At 40.2% G+C, this 24,868-nt stretch overlaps 1 protein-coding gene across 2 annotated transcripts in view; it reads right to left on the reverse strand.

Annotated features, from left to right (window-relative positions):
- Positions 1 to 24,868, reverse strand: part of hdac7a (histone deacetylase 7a) — a 56,666-nt gene that overhangs the window by 13,976 nt on the left and 17,822 nt on the right. For both annotated transcript variants that reach the window (XM_026153494.2, XM_080295313.1), the window contains exons 2-11: positions 24,625 to 24,693; positions 5,315 to 5,508; positions 5,086 to 5,176; positions 4,318 to 4,438; positions 4,045 to 4,139; positions 3,406 to 3,528; positions 3,060 to 3,169; positions 2,359 to 2,460; positions 679 to 850; positions 94 to 299 (exon numbers count right to left, since the gene is read on the reverse strand). In XM_026153494.2, the coding sequence (XP_026009279.1) occupies positions 94 to 299; positions 679 to 850; positions 2,359 to 2,460; positions 3,060 to 3,169; positions 3,406 to 3,528; positions 4,045 to 4,139; positions 4,318 to 4,438; positions 5,086 to 5,176; positions 5,315 to 5,508; positions 24,625 to 24,693 (1,283 nt within the window). The remainder of the gene's footprint in view (positions 1 to 93; positions 300 to 678; positions 851 to 2,358; positions 2,461 to 3,059; positions 3,170 to 3,405; positions 3,529 to 4,044; positions 4,140 to 4,317; positions 4,439 to 5,085; positions 5,177 to 5,314; positions 5,509 to 24,624; positions 24,694 to 24,868) is intronic.

A 24,868-nucleotide genomic window follows, 5' to 3' on the forward strand; every position in this document is an offset into this window, starting at 1 on the left:
GGCAGCCAGTTTTATCAGTCTTGATGCAAATGTGGCAAAGAGGAGATCATGTATGATCTCAAACAGCAATGAAAGGTGCACATGTATTCCTACCTTGCCCAGGTGTGTCTGCTGTTTGAGCCTCTCCAGTAGTTGTGTGTTGTGCTGTTGTTGTAGGAGATGTGTGTGAAGCGCGTGGGGACTCTGAGGAAGGGGTTCTGAGCGTGCTCTGCTCAGGGGCTTGTGTGATTGAGCACCTCCAGCAGACAGGTGGTCCAACGGCTGCGCAAACTGAAGCGGAACGGAGTCTAGGCCTTGAACTGCCAAGAGACAGGGTGATAAAGAGGAAATTCACTTGCGTGAAAGCAAAGACATACGTTCAAACAAAATGAAAAGAAAGAAAAGTTACTCAAATGAAGCACACAAAAAAGGTGAGAGATTAAAAATAGTCTGAAAGTCAACAAAAGTGCATTCCCAATGTAACCACCAGGTGGTGCTGTAACATTTCATTCACTAAAACTAATAACAGGGTTACACAACTGTCAATACCATGGATGTGCATATTTTGCAGCGTTGTGCTTCTGTTTTAATGCTGATGTAGTTTAGCAAATAAATCACACATAACATTAAAATGAAAACTTTTCAACTGTGAACTGCAGAGCTTTTGCCTCAACACTGTGGATGAGTGCAGAGTCTCACCGGTGAGTAGCGGAGTGCGGACCAGTCCAGATGGCTCCAGGATGATGACAGGTAGGTGTGGGTTCATCTGCCCTGCCTGATCTTCTCTGCTGAGGGGGAGGAACACTGAAGAGCCGCCGGCAGTGACCACGGGTACTCGGCTGACCTTCAGCGAGGACAGCTCTCCTTCAGTCTGCACACACAGTTGAAAAAAACTTTGTAGTCACAGCAAACACACTAGTTTACGTTCAACACGGATGAATTCACAGGACAACAAATAACAACACACATTTCATTGTGACAAACATTTCTGTGTTGATCAGTTCTGACGACACTGATGTAAAGCGGAAGTGACATAACCGCCTAAAGTGTCTTTTAATTTCATCACGCTGTAATGTCAGAAAGCCAGAGTTTCAGGTCATAGTGAAACAGCAACTCCTGAGAATCAAGCTTCCTTTAATTGACTTACTTCCTTTGTAAAACAGGATATGTGAAACAGAGATTATTTCATTCACTTCAGAGAGATTTTGAAGTCACTGTGATGTGACTTAGGTTAATTGTAACACTACAGACTGCACTGCACAGTCATCTCAACACTCAGATTTGAGTCTAGATAATTTATTATAACACAAATTTAATAGTGCAAACCTCCGCCAAATCAGCTCACTCTCTGCGCAGCCTTTACTTTCAAGGACACAGTGAAGTATTTTGTATATATCTGTTTTGTTTTCTTTGTTCTCTTTACATTCAGAAGTTTGGAGTGCCATAAGAACAAATACAAAGTACAGGCTTTTGTTATTTGCCTTGCTGAAATCCTTTTTAATATACGGTTTATAATATATTGGGATATAGTAAATATATAGCATTCATTTTACTGTTAAGTTTTTTTTTTAATGTTTAGCAATAAATAGCAAAGGAAAAAAAACCTTATTCAGAAACAGTGTACATTAATTTTTTTACCTTAATGTACATAACAAAGTCATAATAATTAATATGATATTTAGAATCCTTATATAACATTCCCTGTATGCCTGTATGTTGTCAATACAAACTGGTAACTGGAGTGGTTCTCATGTAGTGCTTTTCTACTCCTACCTACAACATGATTTAGTCACCCCTTCACATCCAATCATAAAACCACTTTTTTTCCTATGCTTTCTAGCTAACAGTCACACACATCGACACTCTGATGGATGCATCAGAGAGCAACATGTGGTTCAGTATTTTGCCCAAGGATACTTTGGCAAGCAGTCTGGAGCAGCCAGGGATTAAAGCATGAACCTTACCAGTAGTAGATTAGTTCCATCGCCTGAGCTACAGCCAACCCTAACCCACCCACACAAGGAAATTAAGAAACATAGTTTTAAATAGCTCTATATCGCATTATGACTTTTCACCTTCATATCAATCTATTGTGAGGTCAGAGGTCAAATGTGTCACGATATTTAAAACTTCAATCACAGTTTCTATGTTATAAGGCTTTTTGTCACTTTTTGATTAACAAATAATCAAGTTGACCTTGAACAGATGTTTAACATGAAACTGCTCTACACCCCTAAAAAGTTCAGTCAGAATTCATCCAAAAGCTTTCGAGATGTCGCGTTTACAGACAGAATGACAAAATGACACGCACACACACACATAAACGCTACCAGAAACATAACCTTCTTGGCAGAGGTAAGAAATGAGTTCAGTTTTTACCCTCGAGTTAGCCGGTAGTCCCAGTGTGATGGTGGGCAGGGTGGAGGGACTCTGGATGGTGAAGTTAGCTAGAGTACCATCTCTGAGCAGCAGTTTCTGGGCCTGAGAATACCAAACATAAACATGATGTAAAATTGAAATCCAACTGAAACTGTGCTGATGAAAATAAACTTTCCTAATCTACACCATATGTGAAAAAAACAAACAAACTGATTTTCACATTTTAAACCAAAGCTGGTATACTGTCTAACATTTTCTACTGTTAATAATAACTGAAAATGTTATTATTTAGAATAATTTCAGTCTGTTTTGAGCTACTCTACACCAGCATGGTCTAATGAAACCTAAGCTAATGTTTTGTCTCTAGCTGCCTCTACACTGGGAAATCATGAGTCAGACATTCGCAGCAGGTGTGACAGAGGTTGCTTTGTTTTGACTTTGATGATTAAATGAATTATGTATAAACAGCTGACAAACAGTGTTCCCATACTCTTATGGATTTAAACATATCATTACCCAGCATCTCAGCAGCAGCCAATGCATGGAAAACAACTTTTTAACCCTGCTCAAAATGCCTGTTTTACTATTTTACTAAAACAAGTGTGAAAATAACTTAATATCATTACGTCAACTTAGATAGAGTTAATACAGTAAAACTGAGAGGACTCAACAGCACTGTGTGTGTGTGTTTCTTGTCAAACCTCATGTGAGAGGCCGCCTGCAGATGGCAGCAGTCCATTCTCATTAGGCAGACTGTCGTTAGGAGAGCTACAGCCAGAGACTGGAGTGCTGCTGCTGCTCGGGGACGAGTCTGCAGACAGATAGACAGAAGGTGAGTTTGATATTTGACTATGAAGCTCGATTGTGTTTCAATCACATCACAGCAGATCAATCAAACAATCATGTACAAAACAAACAAACAAGGCAAAAAACCAAAAATGAACAAATGAAAAACGTTGCTCGCATCGGTAATAATTGAGAACAGCTTACGGCTACAATAATGCAGCGCTCTTATGTATTGCTGCATTTGTGTGTCTGTAAGGTTACCCAGTGTATCAGGAACTCTGTGCTTGACAGTGGGTGGGGCACTGTCTTTGCGGGTGAGCGGACTCTTGCGGGTATTCAGGTGTTTCTTCAGCTTGTTTTTCACCTTCAGATTAGGCTCCGACGCTAGTGAATAAGAGATGAACAAAGGAATATTACTTCATGCTGTTTGCTGACTGTAAAAGCTGAAAATGAATCAATTTCCATGTAATGAAATCCCAAATGTTCACAATGTGTCATAACAGGAAAATGTTAGTGTTACCAAATACTTAATCCACAGGAACTCTTACTCTCTGGACTGAGTAAAGATTATTCAGTAGTTTTTGATAGAAAGGTTGGAGACAACCTTTCAAAATAAACATATATATATATTTTTTATTTTATTTTTTTAAACAGATTTTGATTCCTCCGGTTTTGGCATGAAGTCAGGAGCAGTGCAATATTTCTTCCCTTCTGAAAGAACTAACTGAAGTAAATATTTCACTTTGCTATTTGAATGATAAATGATAAATGACCAGGCTGTCTTCGGGTCTTTCACGTCATAACTCACTTTCACTTCCCTATAGTGTCAATTCATAGCTTCCGCCATGATATGTATTCGTCAGATTTCTCCTTAATAGGATTTTGCGTCAAATGTTTCACCTGCTCTGCGCAGCGGCGTGCCCTCTGGACCCTCATGAGGGGGCTGCGTTGAAGAGGAAACAAGAGTGGGTATGCTAGGGTCAGGGCCCAGCTTTCTGCAAAAAACACAACATAACAACAATTACACATCAAGCCATTCATGTAAACACCTGGTACAGCTTTACTTCAAATTCACGATATAAAGTGCATTTAAAGAATAACACTATTATTATGATGTGACTGTGTTGTACACTTAGTGTTTTGTGTTCTGCTTGTTCACACATGCTGCGTTACCTGTATTGGACAGGAGGTGCAGTCAGAGAGTTAGCGTTTGTTCTTTCCAGCTCAGCCTTTTTCTGCTTCTTAAGAATCACCTCCTGGAGTTTCTGTTTCACTAAGGAACTTGCCACCGCGCCTGTCAATCAGCCACAGCAACCAATCAAATCCACAGAAACATTTACCAGCTGTATCAGCATGAAGGGAGGAGCAAGCCCTGCCTAAAGCACAGTGTTCACAGCTAGACATTATTTGCATAGTTGTGCAGGAAATAAATACATAAATAAAACGCAAATACTATACATGCATGTATGCTTCCGAGTGTCGATGCATTTGTGTGCAATGCACTGTGAAGTCACCGGTTAGGCCTGAGACTATGTTTGCTTCCATTCTTGTGTGTAAGTGTGCACACCGAGGTGGCAGCTGGTGCTAGGAGTGATCAAGTCAATATTGACCCAGGGACTTTATGTGCCTGGATGCAAAACTATATTTATCTCCACTTTTTCAGGTTATATTTAGATCTCACTTCAAAGAAAGCAGCTTTGCAATTGAAGAAACACTGTGTAGCAAAGATGAAGATGATCTCTTGCAGGGACTTTCCTCTCTGGCCATGATTAGTACTCTGGGCCATAATTATTCTTAAATTTGTGGAAATGGTTTTATGAAAAGTGAAAAAAAAAAATAAATATTAGCTGGAGTCTTGTAGAGACCTGTAGAGCAGCAAAGTTAGAGTTTAATTTCCAATTTTGTGTGTGGGTGTGTGTGTGTGTGTGTGTGTGGACTCACTCTGTTGACTCTTGTCTTTGTGCTTTAGCTGCTGCAACTCTTGTTGTTTCTCGTGATGTTCGTGCTCTCGCCTCCTTTGTTCCATATTAAACTACCCCACCAAACACATACACAGATTAGCAACATTTATAAAGCAAAAAGTCAGGTAAGACTGCAGTGTAATAAATATATTGTACACAAGTTTTCCCAAGAAGTCTTTTATGGTTTTACTCAGTTTTTTCCCCCTTACCCGGATTTGCTGGTGAAGCTGTTGTTGGGAGAAGGAGCTGCGAGGTTGTGGGGAGAATGGTGAAAGGTGTAAAGGCGGGTGCAGCGGGGTGAGGAGCACCGTGTCCGAACCAGGGCGCATCCCCCGCTCTCCCACCCTGAGATCCATGGGAAACAGCAAGGATGTGCGCGACACTGCCACTGCCACTGAGGAATCTGGGAAAAGGCAAGGATAAAGTGAAGAGAGAGAGAAAGTTTGCCCAATCCTCAATGAGGAACAGTTGATGCTCTGTGGGAAGTGCTGAAAAAACAAACATTTAGGATTTCAAGGAGCACATGGGAGTCGCTATGAAGCAGGCTTTATATAAATTGCTTTACAATAAAAACGGAAAAGCACAAAATTATTTGGGCCTTCTAGATCTGTGCTTGAAATAGCTTTCAGGAACCTTGGGACAAATTACAACAGGATTTGAAACTACAGCAGTGAAAGCATGAAAGGCTCTTCAGCAACTACCTAAGCTGATGCCCAATGCAGTACACCAAGACCCAAAGTGAAGGAATAATAAGAAACTGACACAGGAATCAAGAAAGTTGGGTTTATGTAAACACAACAAGTAGAAACAGCATTCCTGAAGCATTTATGGCATCTGTGTAGGTCTTTCATTACCAACACTCACACGAGACACACACGAGACACACACACACACACACACACACACACACACACACACACACACACACACACACGCTTTTTGCTGTTGGGATTATCTGCATCGCACAGCTGAGTCAATGGGAAAGGTTGCCTCACCCAGTGCTAAAAACAAGATCCAGGGAGGGAACAGCTTGGGAACAGCTTGGGGGTGGGGGGTTTCCGTCCATGAGGCACACACAGACACAAATGTCTACACATGACTAAAAATAAATAAATAAATAAAATAATATACAGTGGCTCAAACCAAAAAAGAGACAGAGCTGTAAGCACATATAGGTATTCAAATATATCTCACCACACATGTGGATAATGCTGCAGCAGGTGACACACATTCACCTGCATATGTCGGTTTATTTATTCACACATTTGAATAACCACCCACGCATAAACAAGCTTTCCGAAAGCAAGCAGGCACACGTACAGTAAAAAACATTTACACACAATCACGAGCTGCACACAAAATAGGCTTGAGTAAATACCGATTGCACAAACCTGCCTAATGCTTAAACTTGCATGTGTGCACAAACACGCGCACGCGTGCATGCACACACACAGCACAATGAAATAACTTCATATGACATCATCTTGGGTGCCGCTCAGATGTCGGGCTGCAGAGTGTGAAGTAAATGTCACTCACAGCGTGGCCTGGCCTGATGCCAATAGCAGCACTTGACTGGATATGGGCATGAAGGGAAATGAATAGACGCCACAGTCTCAGGGGAATTTGTAAAGTAATCGCCAAAATTAATCTTATTTGTATTCGTGCAAACAAAACGATCTGCTTCCAGTCTGAAAAACAAGACCACCTTACGAGCCAGGAGCCGGTGGTGGTCAGGTAAGTCAAACAGCTTTCACCAAGGAGACTGCAGCTCGAATCCCACACTATCATAAAAATAAATATTTTTACACTTAAGCTGCCTTTTCTCTCACTGTTTGGTTAGGTTTGAGAAAAGATTGTGGTTTAGGTTAAAAGTCCTTTACCGCATGTCTGACAGCTACTACATTTTGTAGGTTACCTCAGTCACGAGTGCTAACAGAGGAGTTTAAAGAAAGAAAAAAAATACTCAATGTAGTCAGAAAACACACTTTCAGTTTCAAAATCTTGCTGCCCTTCATGAAATACAGGACCATTCATGTTTATGTGCACCACATAACGTCAAGCAAACTGCCTGAGGGCCAGAAACTCACCTTTAAAAGCAGCCAATCCAGCCCCTTTAGTTGGCCTTGGAAAATGTAAAAGATTTAAATAAAGGAGGGAAGATTTTTCTTGTTTTTTTTGTCTGAACTTTTAATTCCGTCCGAGCCAGAAGTCTAAAGTTTTACAACAAAACTATCTGGTTAAGCCAAGAAGCTGTGCTGATGCTTTTTTAAAGTTTATTACAGTGACCGCAGAATGACTGAAGATGGAAATTTAAAGCACCATGTTGACATTGTGCATCTCACGCTGATCACCATTCGCTTTGTAAATGGATGATTTATTCATTGTGAATAATTACATAATGTGCATGGACTTCTTCAGAAGGTGACTATTTTTACAATCTGCGACAAGGCTGGGCATGAACACAACAGTACAGAAGACAGATGATGTCAGTAGTGCTGTGTCTCCTAGAACAAACATTAAACCTCACCTACTGTATTAGATCGTCAGTACTCTTCCTCCATATTAGGCTACAAATGCAGAAAGACATCCCGAATGCCGGCCGTGGCTGGAATAATAGAAATCCCTTGGCAAACACACACATTCACAAAGACACAGGCGGCTATGCACACATATTTTCTTTAATGACAACACAGAATAATAACGTCATTATTCTGAGGAAATGTAGAGGAGAACATGCTCGTGCAAGGAAACAAAGGCTGGCACAGTACACACACACACACACACACACACACACACACACACACACACACACCAGTGTCTGTCACCCTGCTCTCCTGAGTTATAAATAGCAAATGGCACTCTATTCCAACATTTACCTACATAGACGTCTTTGTTTCTACAGGGAAACCACAATCTCTCTTCTAGAGTAACCCAGTGATGTCACCTGCAGCTTCTAGTTAGTTGTCAAAAAAAATTAATTAAAAACAAAAAAATAAATTAAAAAAAACACAACGAAGATGTCCATGAAATGCTGACCTACACACACACACACACACACACACACAAAACAGCTTTCTCTTATTAATTTCAAGAGTTTGGAAAAATCCTCATTACTGCCAAATGTTGCTAAACTTGCTTGTCTTTATGAAGAACTTACAAAACATGAAATCACTTGGCAGTAGAGCGCAATTATCTCAGCAGAATACAATGTAAAAAAGTTTTTTATAAACTTGTTACTCCCTGATGTGTAATCTGTGTACCAAGCTATAACTTTATTTGACACTGTTGATATCCAGCAGACCTCTAAGGAACGTCTGTTACATGTTACTCTGCATTCAAACTAGACTGACCAGGGGACTGGAATCAGTTGATTTCCAGCACTCTTGACCCTGACCAGACATTGTCCGGTAAGCCCATGTGAACGGGAGTGCAGGACACACACACTCACAGCCTCGCACTGACATGCCGTTAGTGTGGAACCTCACTGTGAATGAAGACCCAAAGTAAACGCAACCATCCTAATATCTGGTCTTTGTCCTTTAACAAGATATAAACATTTGCCAGTAATTATTTAAACACAGGACAATCATTTTGTTTTTGTATTTCGGGGGGTTGAAAATCGTGTAATTATACTGGTTTTGGTACAAACTACTGCATTTCTAGTATTGTGATGTGCTTACATTGGAGTATCCGGTTGTTCAGTGATGACGCGACGAATCCTACTTCCGGGTCTAAAGTAGTCTGCGTTTAATATGGCTTTTGTGTTGTTAACATGTTTAATGTTATGTATTTTCTTCTATTTGATCTCAAAAAGCTCCTAAAACAGTCAGTGATCCCTGTTGACCTCCCTCGGCTTTTATTACCGCTAATCATTTATTTAAGCTCAGTTTTTAAAACCTTAGGATGTAACTACAGCCCAGCCCATGCAGCAGTATATGAATGACTAACCTCGTATTGTGGATGGATTATCTCAGTTGTTCTCCTGGCTGAAGTTTGGTCCTTTTACAGCATCCTGCCATGCGATTACATTTGTTCCTGACCACCGAGAACACTCACGGTAACTTTTATCAAGTGGAAAAAAAGTTAGCTTGTTTATATTATGCTAACGTAGCTGTGTCGCTAGCGGTCACGCAGCACATCATTATATACCAGCTAGCCCAACTTCAGTCACCCTACAAACGTCACTGCTGTTTAGTTTTCTGTCTTCATTTATGCTGGAAGTGATAACAGAGCTGTACGTTTGAATTTGTTTCCAAAACCCCGCAGTCAGGACATGCTATATTGTATTTAGATAGAAGCTAGCGAGCTAACTCCCTGCTAACTTCTAACTCCGTTAAATGTCATAAATTCCGTTTTCATGGATGCCTGGATGTTAAACTCAATTGTTACACCAGGTAGAGCAGAACGCTGATCATTTTATTAAAGATGAAAGACTTTAGACAGTTTTTCAACTCTCAGTAATGCCACAGTGATTGTTTGATATATGGACCTGCAGTGGAGTTTAGACCCAGACACGGCTAGTGACGTCAGACTGAACAACCGGATAGGACTCAGTAGTCATCATGGTTGAATGCCTCATGAGCTGCCCATGAAGCCAACATGACTTTAAGGCTAGACACCATGTAGTGGTTTAACTTCTGCAGGCACATTTAAATCATTCAAAGTCTCTCTCTCTGGGGCCTCTCCCAGTAATACGAGGCTCTGGTGTTTTCAGTTCCCTTAAAGAATGGCATTATGTTACACTTCATTACATCTGCATGTTGCACTCAGATAGAAATAACAAATCTTGGCCTTGTGCTTATGATTGCATGTTGATTTTATTTAAAAAGCACAGCTATTTTCTGCAAATAGAGCTGGGAATGCATGTGCTAAAATAACATGCATATCATGCACACATACATTTAAGCAATAGGTCCTTTTTCGAGCATTAGTAACATGATACTCATGAAAGCCAAAGAAAGTTGAGAAACTAATTTTAAATTTATTTTAAAACCCCCACTGCATTTGGAACTTGATGGGTTTTATGTATTTATTTGTCCCAAAGTTCCGGAGGAGTACCAAAGAGGTTATGTTTTTGGTAATGCGTGGTAATTGTGTGTGTGCCATTCTTTCTGTGTGTAAACATGACAGTTTGGAAAGAATTCTGGGGTGTAGGGCGGGGTCATCTTAACTATCCATTAAAATATGACTTTCATCCATCAAAGTCTTCAAGGTCGACTTAATGATTTATTTGAGAAAAATGTTTACTGAAAGCCTGATAACTATGATTTTTAATAGCTGACCCCAAAAATATGTTATATCACTAAAGGAAGTACAGTCAAGAGAGAGAATGTGCTGTCTAATTATTTGGAAATATACTGAAGTAGTAAAATACTATATAATAAGGTCAAGTTATTTATGTCCAGTGACAGACACACACACACACACACACACACACACACACACACACACACACATATATATATATAAACGATAGTACTGTTTCCTTAACAGTAAATACTGCCCAGAGAGTGAGCTGTGCTTCTTGTTAATGTGTTTTTTTTAGCCTTACACTAAATCTGAGACCAACATTCAGAAAACAACGTGGTCGTGCATTCAGCATCGGCAGACTTTTATACTAAAACAAAACGGTGCCCACATCTTCCAGTCAAGGGTAACAAAGTAACTACTCTGTGTGTTTAAATGTGCACAGAACTCCAAGACTTCTTGTTGCCAAGATTAAAACTTCAACATACCTAACACTGTAATAGGTTACGTTTTATTTTGAAATTTGGATTTAACGGTGACACACAGCTAAGCTCTTTGTGAAACAAAGACAGACAAATTCAACTGAGAGGTTTACATTCAGTGAGTGTGTTTGTGCGAGTGAGAACGTGTGGGAGTGTCAGTGTGTCATTATGAAAATTACCAAGGGTGCAGTACGATACTGCTCGCCTAGTTGCAGAAACCGTTGGGAATGTGCTGAATTATCAGGCAGATTATGTAGATTAGGTGCATGTCCTCAATGAAGACAACATGAAATTCAAATGGGTGCGTCCAGATGTGTGTGACTGATAAAGAGAGACAAGGAGTCCTTCCCACAGCAAGTGATTTTGGGTAATCCCTTACATCTGAGTCCTCCCTTCTTCTATTCTTTTATTCTGTACTGGTGTACAGCTCAGTCTGGACTGGTTTTACAGGTAAGACAAGGATATGCAAAGGCCTCTCTCTCGTTCTCTCCCTCGCTTGGTATTTTCCTCTCTCCCTTTCTTCCTCAAAACCATCTTGTGGAGTGGAAAATGGGGCGAGAGAGAAAAAGCCGCTGCAATAAAACTGAGGAACACTGGAAAGAAAAGAAAACAACCCCAAAACAAAACGAAAAAAGTACAAGCAGACAAGAAAGGTGAAGAGGTCCCCTCTCTTTAACACCGTGTAGGTAAGGCGAGTTATTCTCACTCACTGAGAGCTGACAGCCAGAATAGTGCCACAAGTGAGAACCACTCACTATAAAGTCAACAATCAAGAGAGCACACAACCACTTTGTGTCTTGTCACACATCCAAATATAGTTAGAACTCCTTCTCTTTTCTCTCTGCTGCATGCGTGTGTGTCTAAATCACACTACACCTTTTAGAGGCACCAGCTAATTTCAGAAGATAAAAATGTCATTACCGCAAGGTATCTGTTGAGCTGCAGGCACAAAAAAAGACTCCAATGCAAATTAGGACCTTTCAGATGAAGGAAAGAATAAGCACAGTTAACAGAGGTTCAACGACATTCAGAGATCAAATCAAATCAAATCTGAAAGAAGGCTGCCTTTTGACTCCGATTTTCGAGTCTTTCTCTTTAAGCCTGAGACGGCATTCATCCATGTTATTACAGTGCTTTTTCAAGCTTATGTAATAGAAGAATCCACCTGTGTTTATAATGTGGAGTCAAATATGATCGCGCACACACTCTGAACACCTGTCAAACCATTGTGCGCTTAGTGTGATGGTATTTGAGGATGTGCGCGTGAATACTTGCTCCATAGAATTCCTGATCCAAGCCTGCAGCATGTCTTTGGAGCGCTTTGCCAAGGAAAACAGTTCCAGTTTCATCCAAAGCAAACAAATGCACGATCAGACCCATGGGGTTTAAGCCTGGCTCTTCTTAAGTAAGCAGCTTCTTATAATCTGCAAAAACTAAACTAAAATAACACACTGCAGCAGTTATCGGAAGCAGGATGAGAAATGGTCAGCTCTTGAAGCCACATGTTGACACAAATAGAAGTGGCTTTATGAAACTTTATGTCACCATTTTCTGATGCAATGTAAATCTGGCAAATGACAGCACTTAGCAGCGTGACTTTTGATCTATACTAGGCTACTACTAGAAATTCCCTCGATGCTAAATTGCACACTCGTGCAACGTATATTCCTGAAATTCTACTACTTCTCACTTCCTTATTTGCCAAACCAAAAATCTGAACTTTATGCTGGAAGTGCATTTTAAACCTTCCTCTATGTTGCTGACTCAACCAGAACCATCCATCGATAATAGCAGCAGAAAACTATGTCAAAGGCAGGTTTTACTGCATAGTATTGCGGGCACATGGAAGTTGAAGTAAACGCTAAAAATCTCACATGTTGATTGATTTCATTCGATTAATATTGCCACCATTCCCTCACAGGAACCGCTGGCACGTGCAAACAACCAGAGCAGTCATCCCAAAACCATTTAAGTGTATAAAAGGTGTGTGTGCGTGTGTGTAACAAACAGATGGGACTGCAAGTGTGTGGTTATGTCAGTATACGTGTGTGTGTGTGTAATAGAAGAAGGTTGATGTATAATGCACTGAGGGTCCAGTTTCCCAAGTCCTCAACGAGTTTCCATAAACATCCAGTGCTGCTGTGTGTGAGATCAGCAAGAGCGCGCGCACACACACACACACACACACACACACACACACACACACACACACACACACACACACACACACACGTAAACTGTGCTGCCGCTGTTAAAAAAAGTTTAGTAGTAACTGTCGAAGCACAGTAGTGCAGTATCAAAGAAAAGTGAGACACAGGGCTGAGAATTAAACAACGCAAGAAAGAAGCTCTTTAACTTTCTGCACCGCTCTCTTTAATACACAAGCTGGGCTGATTGAGGTCAGTCATCACACTCTCAGACGCACACATCACAGCAGGGTTCTAGTGCGCGGTATCCAGTGAATTTCGTACAAGTTTTCCCTCACCGTACTCTCTCTTAAAAAAAACCCAAACTGTCGCATGCACAAGTACACACATGGAAGTAACAATAAAAAAGTCAGTGGCACATACCCGTGTTTGTCTTGTAAATATCCGGCAATGTGAAAGCCCCAGTAGCACTTCTGCCTCAGCCAACTCACAGCAGGATCTATAATTAGACAGAGAGCTCCACTCCCCTCCAGTCATCTTTTACTGTCGGCCACATCCTCTTTTTTTTTCTTTAACTCCTTCTCTTTCTTTCCTCCCTCCCTCTCTCTGCCTCTATTTGGCGAATCTCTCTGACACCAGACTGTTCATTTCATCATTTTGCTCACACTCCCTCACTCACCTGGAGCAAAACAGTCCTAAGAATATCATAATTAGTATAGTAAGTATAACAAATAAAATCTGAACTACATAAATTAAGTGATAACTCACATCTGTAGTAACACTAAAGGAAGCGTTCTAAATCCTCACGAGCGCACACCTCTGTACAACTAAAAGCATATTTCAGCCCCACAAACACACTACACATTTTCCGCATCACACTCTTGACACAGCAGTGACCGTTAGTGTCTTGCCACCAGGGGATCTTTGAAGTCCATCCCATAAACAACATGGATTGCAACCATGGTAACGGGGGCGGTCATGTCAGCAGGAAGTCGAGTCTATAAAAACACAACAATGAGAGAACCAGGGTGGCTTCCTGTTTAAGAGCTCAGTTTAGACTCCCATTTCCTCCCCTCTCCTCCTCCCCCTGCTGTTGTTGTGACGCTGACGCTGCCACAGTGCCCTTGAGCCCTACAGCTGGAAAGTTTCTCATTAGAATAACACTGCTTTCTCTGAAGGCCTCTTTGTCGGACACTATCGCCCGATCGGTTCAAATCGCCATTTCTGTTCACAATGAGCCGAGAGTCTGACATCCATTAACGACTCAGATTAATGACTAACACTGGCTCTGAAGGCAACAGACTAATGTAATGAACACACACGTTATAGGCACATGGAAAACTACTAAGTCAGCTATTGACAGCCCAGATAAGTTGTGTTTCATCCATTTCAATTGTTTGTAGTACTAAATAGGCTCAGACACAGCTTAAAGAGTTCAAGAACTTTGCAGTGCTACTTGACCAGGACATTTAGTTTTTCCACTACTCAAGGAATACTTTGGCTTTTTAGGACATTATCTCAGCTAATTTTTAGGAAGCAGGAGTGGTGCAAGAAATTTTCTCCACTGTTGTCAGTACATGTTAACAAAACACATGTTACAGGAATGACTAAAACAAATTTTTTAAACAGCATATTAAAAAAAAAAAAAAAATCTCAGCTGTAAAGCTTACTATAACTTTTTTTTTTGCGGGGGAGAAGTGCCACTATGGGGCAAACTGGTCACAGCAATTCGACATCTTTTTCAATGGATTGTTCAATTCCTTCCTGGTTTCCACAGGTGGAGCTGTTTGTTTTGTCTGTCGGCCATGGCGACACCTGATTACACTGTTAATTTTTTCTTCTTTTCCATTTTTGGAAAGGAAGAAAAGAAGAATGATTTGTTCATCTTGACTTTTAGGTTCTTACGAAGCGTCTTACAAGGAAAGATCCAAGTCACTGGGGGAGGGACTCAGAAAACCTATTGCAAATACAGATTTCATTTTTTAGCATTTAGTACAGAGCAACAATAGTAACAGCTAATCAAACAGAGTAAAAAGCACAAGACATGGGGGTGTATTCACAAAAAAAGAAAAATCCACGAAGTTGCTAAATCAGCCTTGTGCAACACAGGATCTTTATAAATAGTCTGGTACTGACAGTTAGAATCACATGCTCTTTACTCTGGGAACGCTCTGTGTTTCTTTGTTCTCTCTAAGAGTACCAACTCAACTGTGTGCTACATCAAAAAGTTAACTGCTGCCAGGACATGTTTACATCTCATTATTTAATCTTTTTCAAACCTGAAATAATACATTTATTTTAAAATGAGACACATATTGATACTAGGATACTTTTTAGGGCCATGGGTAGGTTATATTGATCAGCTTTGATATTACTCTGCTCCATAGAGTGCGGTTCAATTTGCAGGGAGTTCGTTGAGGAAAAAGGAATTCTGATGCACCCCACGAGTTTTCATTCATCCCAATCTGTGTTTTTCTTTGTCATTCCCGCTCTCCTTTTCCACCACTTCTTCTCACTCACTCATTCCTTCAGCAACTGATCCCCCTTCCTTGCTCACATTTCCTATCTACTATCTCCCTTTCTCCCTCCTTCATCCAGAGGAATCCACAGCTGTCACTCCCATTCAAAACCTCGTCTTCCCAGAGCAGCTGGCCAGACTGTGGTTTGTGTGTGCGCGTGTGTGCACAAGTGCGCGTGTATGGGTGTGGGCCTCCCTGCCTACAACTGTCGCCAAAATATTTCTATATTTATGATCTCGCTCTGCTGGTGCATAGTTGGAGTATCCAAGTGTAAATGCTAGTGTGTGTGGCTGTCAACAAGTTTAGGAACTACCCTCTGCTATGTGTATGCAAGTGTGTGTGTCCGTATGCATGTGTTACAGCAAAAATGAGGACGACCCTCTGAAGTGAAAACATCACCGAGTGTTAAGTGAGGACACCAGAGGCACCTAAATCATCCACAAGCCTCTGAAAGATATCTGGCTGCAGGCCTTCATGTGAGAACGACAGGAAAAATCAACACTTGGATTCGTTTCACCCTCCTCCAAAACATTTGCCAAGCTCAATACATAACTACTTTGTAATAAATCAATAAATAATTCATGATTTTCTTCCCGCTTTAATACTTAGATTGCAGGTTACCTAAGAATCCTGTTTGCCAGCCCCCGTACAGTTGGCGTGGGATTAAAATGAGATGATAATGGTTCAGTGTGTGAGGTTTGACTTCTATTTATATAAACAAAAACCAGCCTGATGAATAATTTATTGATCGTTCAAAAATGAAGTTTTCATTGCCTCTGTAATCAGCGTGTTTATGCAACATCACAATTTTTATATTTTTTTTCCAAAAATAAGATAAGAGCCAGCTGCCACTGAAATAATAAGTCTACAAATAAACTATACTAGCAGCTTCGACAGGACCAACCACAAGCTAACAACAGTTACAATGACGTTATACAGCTACAGCGTTTACCACTTTCACCATAGCAATATTGTGTTTTAATGTTCGCCAATTAGCCCTAAACCTGACTGAATTTATATATTTCAGTAGCCTAATCTGCCACATGGCATTTTTCTTATACCACACACATGGTAATTCTTTCTTTTACATTCACATGATGATACATCTGGGACAGTCTTTAGAAAAAGGGACTTCGACAAACAGACAGAAAGAGCTCCACCTCCTGAATCACAGTGAAGATGGAAACAGTTTTAAAGTTAAGGACATAACAGAGTCATTACCGAGTATTTCCAAATCTGAGTCAAGGGCAAGGTATTTGAAACAAAAGCCACTTTATTTTTAATTACACGTTTTTAAAATTTGTCTCATTTCACTTTTTCCATCAGGAGATTTATGAACATCGTGTGAGGAATCTAAGTCATTACATCCTGTTCCAATTCATCTAAACAGGTGCTTTGGGATTCCACCAGCTCAGCATACCAGCAATACACCCATTTACATAACTCACATACAGGTCACACAGATAGAAAAACTCTGACAGAGTGCATCTCTGTCACTTTGGGGTTTTTTTTTTTTTTTTTTAATTATCTTAACCCAGTATTATAATTTGCTTGAAGGTGGAAACAACTCACTCATCTGAATGCCTCCGTCTGTCACAGAGGTGACACCAGGTGTGCTCTCCTGTTTGACAAATAACAGTCGACACAGACGTGGTTCAGAGAGCCACATTATCTCCGTTTCCTGTATTCCGCTGAATGCCACACACTAGCTCAGTGACACATTAAAAGACACCAGATCGTCTGCCATTTTTCCCCATTGCTGTTTTACATACTGTCGGTTAAGATATTACTCCAAACACTCTTCTAGCACGGGGAAAGTGATACTTTTTGTGTTTGCTTTGTTTTGCAACAAACAGAAGAACTGTAACTTGGGAAATGAGTACTATGACTGACTGACAAATGTTCTTAAGGCCCAAGTTGGTATTGCAACATGTTAATCATAACACAGGTGAGGAAAGGTTCTCTTTGTGTTGCACGAACTCAGATTCTTTGAGTTTTTGTTTGTATGACATCGGACACCTTCATTGCTCAATACAGGCACTTTGGTTTTTCCTTGTGTCATACTTTTCAGGAGACCAGAGGTTAAACTATGAAACAAACGAAAAATAAATAAATCCTTATACTCCGAGACTGGGGTAATGTGGAGACTTAAGAAACTGAGTTCCTTCTTTGACAGGAATAGGACCGTTTATTTGCTGAATGGCACTTCTCCGGCTGATGAAATACAGCTGCTCACCTTCCAAAAGCAGCACTGGTTGTGTTGGGCATGTTCCTGTTCCCAGTGTAACATGAGGAAACTATTCACCATCGAAAAAATACGATTACATTTAAAAGTTGTGTGCTGAGCCACACAGGAATAACATTTCCTGTAAAATTACAGTAAAGTACCGGCAGCTGCATTTCTAGTCTTTAAGCTGCTATTTTACAGTTTCTCTACTATAAAAAAACCCCCCAAAAAAACCAAAAAAAAACACAGCAATATGTGGTATAAAATATAAACTTTACACTACAATAACTGTTTGATTGCCATTATACTGCTGTTTTAGTGTTCCTACATCACACCAACACAAACTGTTGTGAACTATAAATGGATGACACTCCCTTGCAGCCTGAATGATTACTCAACTGTGGCCAGTATTTTTCCCCTCAATGCCATCTGCATTTACAGTACGAGAACAGCAAATTGCTTTTTTTTTTTTTTAATCATTTTTTTCTGTAATTTCTCACAGAATTTTAAGAATTCATTGCACTAATCTTCACAAACTCTACTTTAGAGATCAATCCAACTTCAGTTCTGTTGCACATCTGTATACATTTTCCTTTTCTCCTTCACATCAAACACATTCTTCACATTTCCCAACAAAAAACAAAAAAAACAAAAAAAAACAAAAAACCCACACTCGACGGGATCTCCCTCTTTATCTTTTATAATACACGTTTCTCACACACACACACACACACACACACACACACACACACACCATAAAAAGCCAGAAGAAAAGGGGAAAAAAAAAACAAAACACAGAATTCACACATTTCTTAAACACAGAGCCAGGTAAGGGAAATAAATAATAATGCCTTAAGTGTCTTGCTCATATCTCTTCTCTCAAATATTGTGTGATACTGTAAGCACGATTATTTAAAATAAACTAATATTGCTGGTTGTAAGTGAAAACAGTGAGTCATCAAAATGACAGTGGTGACTGATATGCTGATAGCCTGTGGCTATTGCCATATCTGGGGGGAAAAAAGCCTGTGGTAGTGAGATTGGTGGCTACAATCTGCAGCAAAGGCCTTTGGCTGATAAGAACAACACAATATATCTGCTTATCTGGCTGAAGCCTCAGCCCGTCTTGCATGGAAGACGTAGTTTGACTTAACTCAGCAAAATCGGACAAAACTTACATCAACATCCAGTTCAGCGTAAACAAGTTTGATGAGCGTTCCTGAAGGATAAAGAAAGACTCCCAATTTAATTACTTGATGAACGCTGCTGAAATGCTGTGTACATCGGCGCAACTTTGGTTTCCCCCTCTACTTGTTTTATAACAGGTTTCAAGATGCAAAGCTTGACTGCGTGACCTGTTCACATGGAGATTTTTTGGAACGGTGATAACATGCTGGAGTGGCTGACTGCCAGAGCACCCAGCTTTGGTGCCTGTTGCAACTGAAAAACATTAATGAACTACAATAAAGTACATGTGTGAAATAGGATTTGGGAAAAAACTGAAAAGAAACAAAATGAGAAGAGAGAGAATCTACAGTATCGCTCTACTCTATCTGCTTCTCTTAAATTTAAATCTCTTCATTTCATGGGAGTAGTTAACATGTTCCAGGAAAGCAGCTTCATGAATATGCACCATCACACTCTGCCGTCTGCACAGATAACAAAGGAAGAAGGCATTAACATTCCTGCACATGCTCTGCACTCTGGTCAGGGATGAACACACAAACACACATGCGCGTATCTAACAAAGGAAAAAAAAACATTGATTCTGGAAAAACCCAATTCCATTCTCAATCGTACACAAAGATGGAGGCCAAACATTAAGTTGATGATGTTCAAAAAGAGAAATTGTTTGGTAATCAAGGGTTGATCATATTTTTAAAAGAAAGTCTCTTTGTTTTGTTTTTTCTAATTTTAGTAGATCAAATGTGGAAATTTTCTGGTTTCATTTGATTTCTTTAAATAAACAGATGTTTGTTCTGCCCATTGGACAAAAAAAAAAGAAAAAAGAAAAAAAAGCTAATACTTGTAGATGATTTTGTACTCATTTTTGTGAGATTGGTAACATGTGACGCCTGCCTCTTTGGCTGTTGGATGGTATGACAGACATAACAGCAGTAACGTCTATGGTGTGCAATATAAAAACGTCACTACATAATGCAGAAAGCCATCCCATACTTTTTGCCACAGAGCAGCTCTGGCTCTCAGCACTTCCTGCAGGACATGTAGCTGCAAGCATCACAGCTGAGCAAATGGTGGTATGGAGTCAAGTGGCATCTTTGCCCTAAGTTGCTAACTAGTTCGGGAAATACATTTCTGGAAAGTCAACAAACAGCAACACCATTGTTTTCCCCTTTCAATGCAATTCCAGCACAACCTCACTTTACCCTTCAATATCGGAATGTTTTACTCTCTAAAAATAGGCATCTGCCTCGGGCCCAAAACTCCTGTACGTGTCGGGTTTTAGTTTGCTGGAGATTTCAAACTACACAGCAGCTCTTCTCACCTCTGTTGCAGTACTATTTGTTTTCATCATCCTCGGTGAAAAGGGGTGTCTCACAGAAACTTGTCTTACATATACTGAAACACACACCCAGACAGACACACTGACCACAGATGGGCATTGTATAAACCTGTATCGTGTGGTTCTCCTATTCAATTACAAAGAAATCAGCCTGAAGCTGTAAACGTCACTGAAGATAATCAAGACACACACACACACACACGGAGTCACATGTAAAGTCAGGAGTCCGGTCAGATCCTATTACATCCGCACCTACAACAAGCCATCTGATCCGAGGTCAGCATCAGTCGGTGTGAGCTGAATCATGACTTGGTTGAGCTGTTTAGGTCAGACGGTATCATCTGGTTCGGAGAACTTGTGACTGATATGTGGCTTCTACAGTATCAGGAATCAGGCTAACTTATTATCTATGAGCAAGATGATTAGCATTAATGATGGACCTGTATCTCCAAAGAACTTTAATGCTTAAGTTAACATCTAAATTTATTTTTTGTTCAGGGCTGTTACATGAATGTTCTTGATTTTTATTTCTACATATGTAATGTTTAGTCAGCAACTAACCATTTCAAAGAAAAAAGAACAAAGACAAGGTCACTGATCCTGAATATTTTAGGATCGGTGACTTAAGTATTAATTGTATAAACAAAAGCAAATTAGCTTTAAAATAAATGGTACACAAATAGTAAAATGTGTCCTTTGATTCAAGTTTATTTCAATGAAAGTTCATGTATATAGAACCAAATCATAACAACAGTCACCTCAAGGTGCTTTATACTGCAAGGTGAAGAGCCTACAGTAGCTGGAGAAAACACCAACAATCAGATGATCCCCTAGAAACAATCACTAGGCAACAGTGGGAAGAAAAAACTCCCTTTTACCAGGAAGAAATCTCCAGCAAAACCCAGCCACTGGTAGTGAGGGAAAGATAAAACAAAAAAAGAAGAGGATACTAATTAAAGCTAGGACATCTTACTTTCCGTGTATTTGTTTCTCACCAATAGTGGGAAACGGGAACAACCCCAGCTTCCTTAAAGTTTGGAACTCAGAAACAGATTTAGATCCAGGGCTTCTCGTCTGGCACAGTTGCTGTAACTGAGGTGAAAATTGAGTGTTTCGGGATTTTTTATACCCTGAATGCCACAGGAATAAATCCTTAGAAGAAAGAATTCCATTGACTTCAGTAAATTTAATCCGAATTACGTGCCTCGGCATGTACACGGCTGTGTGCACGGAAGTGAGAGAGAAATGGGAGGGGGAGGTATCAGAGTGAGGCTGGAGGCCAATAAGAGACCAGTTACCCAGCAGACCACAGCAAAAAGATTTTAGCTCAAAGGTTAATGCAACGTGAATTGATTTGACACAGTAATAAAATGTTGAGGACACTCTTACCTCAAGCCACAGCGCACACTCTTACAGTCTCTCAGTCCCCTTGCAAGAAAATACTTTAAATATGTGCAGCCTGTCACACAGACACAGAAAAACTCACACACACACGCTCTAAAATGAAATAAAAAGTAGACAACTGCACCACACACAAACACAGTCCTGTGAGCCCCCCTTGGAGAGTATTATATAACATTACCCCTGACATATCAAGTGATTTCATGCACCTCGAGGCAGGACAATTGAGCCATTTGTTCAGCAGGTCAAAAATAGCCGCCAAACCTCCAACGCCGTCTAATGTTACAACCATTACTACCTCGACTACTGAACAGCTTGTGTCTGCACTCCCATTTGGCTTTAACGGGTATTAGAGTTCAAAATCACCTTAATGTATATGTTGTTCATTAGTACAAAATGTCAGTACGTTTTTGAATTTGCAGCTGCAGAGGATGAATGACCTAATGCTATTTGGGTGCCAAAGCGCAAACTGGAAATTCAAGAAGGAGCACAATTAAGCTCTAAATAAACAGTCTAGCAGCTGCAACATTACAGTCTTCTAGTGATATATCAACTCAATAAAAGGCTAAACCTGCTGATTAAATGTTTCAATAGGAATCATGTTACTTAGATATACAAATAAGTGAGAACGATTACCAGCATTAGAGGTAATGATTGATTGATTGTTGCTTATCAACTTTCCTCCAGTTGAGTCTTTAATTCAACAGGAACCGGTAACTAAAAGAAACACAGTGCCCAGATCAGCTGACCAATGTGGCTGGAAACCACAACTAGGATATATGATCTCCACTGCATGACTGTTGGAGTTACTCCATTTAGCGATCCATAGAGTAAAGGCCTGAGAAAATGAGCAGAGTACACATGCAAACTGCAATAAGTCGTATTTTCTATGAAGAAATTTGTAAGGAATTTTTGTTGATTTCACTGACAGCCCTGAAAAAGGCAGTTTTTTCACTCCTTATTAGGAAAACAATTATTGAAAAATAACATTACTATGGTCAATCAAAAAAAAAAAAAAAAAAAACTGAACTATTTTGAAATATCTCTGTTTGCAGGATTAAGAGTTGTGTCTTTTTTCATTTCTAGGGCGTGTAGAGGAAAAGGCTGCTGGAGGAAGAAGTTGAATATGAGGTGAAGGTCTTTTTATTAATAGACATAGCTTTTGAAAGCCATTGTGAAACTTGTCCGAAATCATCATTATACCTGTATGCTCTCACTTCTGGTAACTGCTACAGGAGCCAAGTATTACAAGCTATTCTTTAAGTGAACAGCACTTCTGCGTGTTTTCTGTTTCACGTATGTGGAAAATTAGGGTTCAAGGCTATTACAGACACAGCAGGACAAGTGGGACGTAACCCTGCAGGTCTATTATAGCACTCTGTGTAGTTTAAAGGGCTGTTTGAGCTCCAGAGGCTTTTAAAATGGTGGTTTCACATGTTATGCACATCTGGCGCAGACCGCCGCCACCTTAGATCGCTAACCAATCTCCGACTTCAGACGTCTGGCGTAAGGGCAATGCACTCCACAGGCCAAATGATTTAAAGCGAGGTGTGCATGTTTGAGATGGAGAAATTAGAGAGAGGAAGACAAAGGATAGAGAGCCAGTGCCAGTTGCCCTGTGTGGACAACACGCATGTAACCAGACTCTGCAGTTACGGCCATGACCTCAATGGGGTTTTTTTTGTTTAGTTTTTTTTCCAGAGACATGCACGCAGACACACAAAGCCCATAGTGGGTCCTTGGTTAGCATGCAGTCAGCAGAGCCTGGCACAGCGAGAGCCGGCTTTCATTCAGAGAGTCATGCATTGTAATCCTACACAGCGTGATCACACAGGCATGCTTCACAGCAGAGAATGCTAATCTAAACTAAAAATGCAGGACTAAAAGTGCCAGCCTGGGTCACTTGTTTCTGATGCTTGGAGCAGCAGATCAAATACTTTTTGAGCTCAGGTTTAAGAACAAAAGCATCAACTAGGCTTTTTGTTAAAGAGAGGCACAACAGATGAATACATGACAGGAAGGGTTGCTGAAAATTGTTGAAAATTTGACACGATTACAAAGAAAAGTAACAAGCCAGCTCTTATTTTACTGGAAAGATGGTGGCATCTTGAAATGAGTGCTAAAGGGTTAACCTAAGTTCACGTCCTGCATCACACTAGTAGTCAGAGCGAACATTTTCATTATCTAACCATGACCACATTGTGAAAGAAACAGTTGCAATCAGCCATAATTAGGAGGAAATATGTTTTGATATCTCCAGATGTTTATGTGAGAAGCTTTTGTGCCAAGAAGAATGACCGTCAGAATCCTTACTGATGACTCTTACACAATCCTGGAAGTGAAAATATAAAAAAGTGAAGTGAATCCCTCTACTGTACTATACACTGGTACCAGTGATTTCCTAATATTAATTCGAACACAGAACTAAGTCTTTTGTTTTAGTAGGAAACTAACTAAAACCGGATGCTATTGGACGTTTACTAAACAATAAATAGCTCATGTGGTAAATTTACATTCACACATTTTTGTAGGACTGCGTGACGCATGTTCAATTAAACTTCTGCATGACCTGCAGCAAAACTAACTTCTAAACCCACATGAAAAACACAGCCGAGGAGGCTGCGTCTTTCCAACTAGGCCAGCACCTGTTCTCTACTTTTACTGCAGCTTAGATCATTGTGGAAAAACTGCTGTCACCCAAATTGCATACACTGTGTGTGTGTGTGTGTGTGTGTGTGTGTGTGTGTGTGTACGCGCACATGTTAAAAAGAAAATGATGTAAAGAAAACAAGATGTAGTCGTGAGCAGGGACTGCCTGGAGAGCAGCAGCATCTTTTTCCACAAGAGCGTTTCAGCGCTAATGGCTTTTGCCTAACTTTAAGAGGTTCAAGTAAAATATTACCAAAAAACCCAACTACTTATTAAATCAGAACTGCATTCTGAACATTTTCAGCAGAGGTTTAAGGTCTAACCTGCCACTGTGGGAAGTACGCTGTCCTGTCTGTCAGTCTTTACGATGTTCCCAGAGGTGCCGATTCCATCTGTGGGGACAAAGACAAAAGTATATCACTGAACTGGAGCTCATATTCACAATATCTAACAACAATGAACAAAACAACAACAAAAAAAAACAAAAAACAAACACAGTTGATAACTGGCAGCTTTCACCTCTGAACCTTTCCTAAAAATGTCACAATAAACAAAGCAGTTTTAATA

This window comes from Astatotilapia calliptera, chromosome 20 (genome assembly GCF_964374335.1).
Source record: "Astatotilapia calliptera chromosome 20, fAstCal68.1, whole genome shotgun sequence".
NCBI classification, from domain to species: domain Eukaryota; kingdom Metazoa; phylum Chordata; class Actinopteri; order Cichliformes; family Cichlidae; genus Astatotilapia; species Astatotilapia calliptera.